The sequence below is a fragment of the Tachysurus vachellii genome, chromosome 21, assembly GCF_030014155.1.
Source record: "Tachysurus vachellii isolate PV-2020 chromosome 21, HZAU_Pvac_v1, whole genome shotgun sequence".
NCBI classification, from domain to species: Eukaryota; Metazoa; Chordata; class Actinopteri; order Siluriformes; family Bagridae; genus Tachysurus; species Tachysurus vachellii.
In genome coordinates this window covers 17,510,104-17,517,603 of record NC_083480.1, presented here as the reverse complement: position 1 = coordinate 17,517,603, position 7,500 = coordinate 17,510,104, and the positions used below count along the sequence as shown (strand labels likewise).

Sequence of the window (7,500 nt, the reverse complement as noted above, 5' to 3'; positions counted from 1 at the left end):
GCACACATGCACACACACACACACACTCACACATGCACACGCACACACACACACACAATCACACACACACACACACACATGCACACGCACACACAAACATACACACACACACGCACGCACACACACACACACGCACACCACATACTGTACATGCGCTCACATGCTCATGCACACACACACACGCACACATGCACACATGCACACGCACACACACACACGCACACATGCACACACACACTCACACATGCACACGCACGCACACACACACACAAACACACACACACACACATGCACACGCACACACAAACATACACACACACACGCACGCACACACACACATGCACACACACACACACACAGACTTGTGAGAACACACTCTTGAAAACATGCGCTCCAAACACACACACATACACACAGGAGAGAGAGACAGATAGAGAGCTTTACCTCAGGTTTAAGAGAAGAGAAACACTCACACAGAAACACACACACATTTGCACACTCACACTCTCACACACTTGCACACACACTCACACTGTAGCTGAAGCAGATGGTCCTGCATTTGGTGCTTATTGGTCCTTACAAGATGGTTCTGGGGTCGATCCTGAGCTTGGGTTAGTGTCTGTGATTAGTTTCACACGTTCTCCTCATGTCACGTGGGTTCCTCTGGGGTTACTGCATTCATTTCTTCAGAAACATGGATTAATAGATTGATGGACTGGTGGGTCCACACTGCTGTTAGGAGTAAATGAGTGTGTGTGCTGTGTGATTATCCACCTCACACACAACATCCCTCAGGATAAACTCCACACACACACACACACACACACACACACACACACACAGAGACTCTCTTACAAACATCGTCCTGAGTGCTGGTTGGGGGAGGAGCCTTTAGCTATGTTTTTAATTCTATTAAATTCTTTAACTTTGTCTCGTTAACGTCAAGAGAGAAATAAAGTCTGTTGAGGTAATAAGTGTTTATATTTACAGCTACTATAAGAGTTTTATAAGATATAAGTAACTATGACTTACACTTTACACACCTGAGTGTAGATTAATCATAACAACACAAGGCCTTGTCACTGACTTCTGAAGTAACATCCACTTTATCTCTGTGTCTCTGGTGCTATAAACAAAAAAAGAACATAATTATATAATTACTCAGGAGCTATATTGTCCTTTCATGAGTCAAACAACACACACACACACACACACACACACACAGTACAGGCACGCCTTCTTTAGGCTTTAAACGTCAACACGTCTTTTCTGTAACACACATATCACATGTCATGTGTCATCAGTCAGGAACGAGTAACACGATCACATCACACACAGTTACACGCTTTTAATTTCACACACACACAAACACACACACACACACACACACACGCTCTAAAATACAGCTTCTGGAACAGCACCTGAAAGAGAATCTTTAATAAAAATAAAGTCCCTCCAGGATTTCACAATTTTATGCAAAATCGATGAAACTCTGTGATATTCCGAAAATGTTTGCATTTTTTTTTAAATAAGGCAAATTTCTGCAGAGAATTCCTCTTCTGTTCATGTATGTGATCATGAATACAGCTCTGAATGAGAGTCATTACGTACGTGTCTTCACTGCTAGGGTGAAGAATCCTGTGCTTGTGCTTTCACCATTTCAGACAGTTTAAGACAAAATAAAGCACAAAGAAAGAAAAACATTGCAGTGAAATCGAGCAAGTTTTGGCTGCACCAATCACTAAAACCTCTGAAATCCTGGAGGGACTGAATAAAGCATTTAATCCCCGTCTGATGAGGACCTGAAAGTGAGCAGTTATAAGAACGCTGTTGTAAACACTTTCTGCGCTTTACACCAGAGGTTCAGGTCTGACAGTAATAATGCACAGTGTTACTGCATTATTAATGCACTCATTATAATGTTATCGTTTCTATAGTAACAGCTTTCTGTAAGCAGATGTGAAGTCAGCAGCTATGGAAGGAGTCTCCAGTGTGAGAGGTAAAACTGTAAAAACCTTCACTTTTCTGAGAGCTTCAGGATAGAGACCTTTGTTTTTCTGTGGGTTTTTTAAGTCATTTTTAAGCCCTAACAGAAAATAAGCTGTTTCATGAATATTAAATTTGTCTATAATAACTATAAACAGTAACTATAAAGGACAAAGAGTGAACATTTAGTCGTTTTCCTAACACAGCACGTCCCCAGGGGATTTCCCACCCATGAGTGACCCTGAGATGTTTAAAACTCAGTCAGTGAAAGCAACATCGGTGACATAACATACTGCTTCTGCGCTCCTTCCTTTCCACTAAAAGCGTCAACGAGGTCAAGGGGGGGCCAATACTTTTGCACAGAGCAACAGATAGGAACAGAGGACTACAGTTAAAAACAACCGAGGAAACGGACAGAGCTAGATGGACGTATACAGGCGTTGTTTTTGTTGATGTTTACGCGTTCCGTATTGGGCGTCACTTTAATACGTCACCGTTTTTTATCGCGGTATGAAATTCGATGTAAAAAGTGCACGCGCGCCTCGATGATGGTAAATATTTTTCTTTTTTTGGTCTTTCATGTTTAAGCTTCTCGGTTGCAAAACCTCACTTCTCTGATGTAATAAACACAAACACACTGGACTCCGCTGTCCAAATGAGCAGGAAGGTATTTCAGAGGGAGGTGCGCACTTCACCCAGTCACAGGCTCGAGCGCACACTGTGTGTGTATGAGTGTGTGTGTGTGTGTGTGAGAGAGGGAGAGAGAGAGAGAGAGAGAGAGAGAGAGAGAGATGCAGAAAACTGGAACACGCCGACGTTTAAAGCTCAATGCAGCGTTTTAGAACAGGAATGCTTTTGGTCTGAACTCGAAAAAAATCGAATTAGTAAATCCGGTTTATTTTTGTTTGGTTTATTTCTTTATTTTTCTCACACCTGCGGATTCTTGTGCAGGAATATTAAATCAATCGGATATCGTGTTGTGTGTATTGTTCTTTACAGTACAGTACACACCATGCTGAAGTTCATCTCCGCGCATAAATAAACGATGCAGTGACTTTTTAAGCATTGAAGCGCGAGCAGGAAACGAGGACGCATCACGATGTCCCAAGCCGAAGTGCACGCGGCAGGTCTCGCGTTCCCCAAACTGCCCTCCAGCTTCGACGCCGATTCGTTCCTCTCCGCTCGTCTGTCGCTCAGGCGGCGGAGACACTCGGCGAGCTCGAGGCGGAACGCGTTCCGGTTTAACAAAATGCCCACGGCGGATGAGAGCACCGGCTCGTCCCGCGAGCGCGTCTCACCTCTCCTGAGCAAAACCCTCTCCTGGTCAGCGGACGATATTTCGTCGGCAGAGCAGAAAAAGAACAAGAAAAATAGCAGCGCAGGAGAAACACCGGCTTCTGGAGCTGCAGCGGAGACGCATTGCGCGCGCTTGTCCCGTTCCAGCTCGAGCTCTCCTCCGCGCGGAGCGCAGCGACAATCCGGCAGCGCCGCCGCGACGGGCTCGAGCTCCACAGCGCCACACGGCAGCACCGACTCCGAGGAGGAATGTACGCCCAAGAAAGCACCCGAGATCAACAAGTGGGAGCAGGAGAAAGAGGACGAGGTGGAAACCAAAGCGGTGGCCACTTCACCGGACGGGAGGTTCCTCAAGTTCAACGTGGAGATCGGGAGAGGTTCCTTTAAGACCGTCTACAAAGGACTGGACACCGAGACCACTGTGGAGGTCGCATGGTGCGAGCTACAGGTAAGAAAAACTTATTAATCTTTTCATTATAAAGGTACTCAGCACTTTCGGTAGACGTTCTTCAGATTTTTTTCCTCTAGAGGAACCGTTAAAGGCTCCACACTCCACAGGAACAGTGTTCCTCTGGAGAACAGGTTCTCCAGAATGTTCAGGTGTAGACCAAATGTAGACCACCTTCCTTAGGTTCCTTAATGTTCCACTCTAATTCTGTTCCTCTAACAAAAACTTCACTCTTAATATACGACACATCTTAGTTGTGTTCTTATTACTCTTATTAGGATGATCAATACTTCAGGCTTTTTAAAGATTCAGCTTGGAACCTACAAGAGAAGCACAGAAGCGGTTCTCCTGGGTGGTACAGTTCCAAACATTTATAAAGTTCCTCTAAAGCAAAGATACTGATGTTCTTAGGATGGCTAATTGTTCAGGCTTTCTTAAGAAGGATTCAGTTTGGACTCTTTTATAAGGGTTCTGCATAGAACAGGTTCCCCTGGACAGTCCTATTATGTACATTAGTGGTGCTCTTATACAAAGACGTTCATCTAATGAAAGTACAGTCTTAGAAAACAGCATTCCACAGGGGTTTTCTAGGATGGTTAATGGTCCGGGCTTTCTAAAGATGGTTTCTGCTTGGAAGCTATAAAGGAAACACTAAAGGAATTCCCCCATCAGCTGAAATCTTCAGAGCTCTCCAGGTTCCACCAGAAGGTCCAAATATATAGTACAATCTCATACATGAGTGATGTTCCACCAATGAAGGGTACACTCTGAGAAACAGGGGCTCCTCAGGGTTTGTTGTAGAATCCTGCATAGAGCAGGTTCTGGTGGAAGAACCAATTCTGCACTTTGATGGCATTCCTTTAAAATAATCAGTACAGTCTAAAAAAAAAAGAAAAAAAAAGTTCTTCAACAACGATCTGGATGATTAATGGTTCTGTCTATTTTCTTTCTGAAAATGGGTTCTCATTGGAACCTCCTGTAAAAGAACAACCTGGTGTTTTTCTGATTTCTACATACAATATCTACAATAAAATTACAGTAACTGGAGGTATGCATTTAGAAAAAAAAAACAGGGTTCCTTATGGGTTCTTTGGATGGTTTATGGTTCGTGTCCTAAAGACAGGTTCTTCCTGAAACCCACAGAGAAACCACCTGGTGTCTGCATAGAACTGTATTTACTTGGGAACTTGCTGTTATTAGGAAATAATAAGTTCAGAAGTCACTTTGGAGTTGGATAAAAACGATCCCTCGCCTCGCATCGCCTCACATCGCCTTTTCATGTTGCGTTTTTCGCCTCACTTTATTTTTCCTCACGCCTTGTATTAGATTTTCATTCTTTTTACACTCGCATTCCTGAGCAGCACCGATCCTTTTCTCATTTCAGAGTGTGACATTTACTCCCTGCAGCGTCTCTTCTCAGCTAATCAGCCTCAAAAAAAAAAAAAAGGTTTATTTTGCCCACAAAAGAGCGCTTAATTAGCTCTGTAAATTGCTAGCAACAAAGAGTTGCCATGGTGACAGTGCCTCAAGGTCCTAGAGTAAGGCAAGGGCAGTTCGGTCAGAAGAAAAGGCAGAAAGTGCAGAGAGCTGTGATATAAAAACTTCAGTCAATCTCTGCTGTTTAGCTGCTCAGCCTTGAATACTCTCCTTTCACCTTTAGCCTAGCTGCAGTTGCTAGCATGTTTGCTAGCAAGTTTGCTAGCATACAATAGACAGTGTATTCCTTTTACTGAACCGGAACTAATGTTCCACTCTGATACACACACACAGACACACACACAAAGCCTGGGTAAATACTATTTAACATAGCCGCCTGCTGTTAGCATGACTAGCATTTATCATTAAATGTTTACATTGCCGAGGCATCGTCTTCATGTCTCGATCGTATATGATGTTAAAATATAGCGCTCTCAAATTCTGGATCCTGATTGGTCAGAAGACGTCGATTTATGTTGTGACAGCTGCAACTCACAGGTTAATAATAATAATAATAATAATAATAATAATAATAATAATAATAATAATAATGAAATAAATAATATTAATTGTGTTTACACTAGGTTTTAGAGCTGTGTTAAACTGAGGCCCCGCCCCTTTTTCCTTTTATGGTTCATACTCATTAGCTGTTCCCTAGTCCAGAACTCCTTCATGGTGGTGTTCCAGTGCTCTTAAACAGCTGAAGTGTGGAAGTTGAACACAGTCGATTACACAGCTCCGTCATGACAGCGCCACCTAGAGGACAAAGGAGGTTGAACTCAACACGGTCTGTCAGGATGTCAGGATGATTCCTCATTTCGATGAGTCTGCCGAGATCGGTGTGGACATGTCAGAGTGCTGGGGAGATGTTATCAAGCATCCTGCTTTGTGTAACGGTGGAAATTTCGAAAGGTTTTTTGAAAAACAGACATTTGGCAGCTTCCCTGTCCGATCCGTTCACGTGTTGCTGAACAAACGCTTTCAAATATCTAAAAATCGTCTGATATAGGTTGTGAAGTTCAGACTCAAAATCCATGTAAACCACTCACTCACTCATCTTCTACCACTTATCCGAACTACCTCGGGTCATGGGGAGCCTGTTCCTGTCAACCTACCATGCATGTCTTTGGACCGGGGGAGGAAACCGGAGTACCCGGAGGAAACCCCCAAGGCACGGGGAGAACATGCAAACTCAACACACACAAGGCGGATGCGGGAATCGAACCCCCAAATCTGGAGGTGTGAGGCGAACGTGATAACCACTAAGCCACCGTGACCCCCATATAAACCAATTGGGTGGAAAATTGTGGTTTTGTTAAAGTCCCGAAGTCTAATCAGATGGTGTTTGTGTGGAGTTTGTGTGACTTTGGTGAAGATCAGACAACATTTCTTTGAGATCCACAAGTTCTGCTATTTCACACACCAGCCCGAGTTCACAGACTAATTAGCTAATTAATATAAACAAAAAAAAAAAACAAATGGAATAAATCCTTAATTGTTGTTGACTCACACTATTAAAACGTCAGATCTACACGTGAGTCTTTATGTTTTTTTTACAGAGAAATAAATTCCAGGTTAATTGTTGTAATAGTTATCTGAGTCTTAAGTTAGACTGATGGAGGTGAGAGGGTGAAATGAATTCTGTAACTGGATCAAACACACACACACACACACACACACACACAATCATGTAAAAGCAGCACAGAGAGAAAAAAAATATTGATTGTTATAAAGTTTAGACTTGAACCGACTTCACAAACAGAAGGAGTTTAAAGAGTAAACGTGACGTGAGATTTCGTGTGTAATTATTTGTTATTGAAGTAGACGATGATACTTACAGATGTTCCACAACACTGCACACACACTCAGTAGAGCCTTCCTCAAAGATGCAGCAGACGTAACAGACAGAGGAGACGACGCACCACGTACACACACAGTCCTGGTGTATGTTCTCCTCACGTTCTTCCTGAGCATCTCGGCTGCAGCGGCTCGCCATCCTGCTGCTGTTGGGCCACAAAACACTGCTCACTTCACACTCCTAATTCTCCTGAACAGTAGCTCTAACAGTAACAAACACACAACACACCAAAGCCTCACACTCACTCCTTCATTCTGCTTCCTCTTCACTCATGGTGGTCCAATGTTTCTGTGATCTAGCATCCTGACTGCCAGCTAAAGAGTTCCTCTGAGAACATCTGAGTGAAAAGTGACACTTAAAGGTGGTGTCTCCGTTGTTTGAAAGCCAATGTTGACATTTGAAATCACCAAAACAAACACGCCCCTAACCCAAATGG

General features: G+C 43.3%; 1 protein-coding gene across 7 annotated transcripts in view; it reads left to right on the top strand.

The window, feature by feature from the left end:
• Nucleotides 1-2,735: 2,735 nt before the first annotated feature.
• The window catches only part of wnk4b (WNK lysine deficient protein kinase 4b), a 63,347-nt gene continuing 58,582 nt past the window's right edge, over nt 2,736-7,500 (top strand). For 2 of the 7 annotated variants that reach the window (XM_060896947.1, XM_060896946.1), the window contains exon 1: nt 2,736-3,730. In XM_060896947.1, coding sequence (XP_060752930.1) covers nt 3,086-3,730 — 645 coding nt within the window. In that variant the 5' untranslated portion in view covers nt 2,736-3,085. The remainder of the gene's footprint in view (nt 3,731-7,500) is intronic. The other 5 variants (XM_060896948.1, XM_060896949.1, XM_060896952.1 and 2 more) reach the window with 3 other exon arrangements.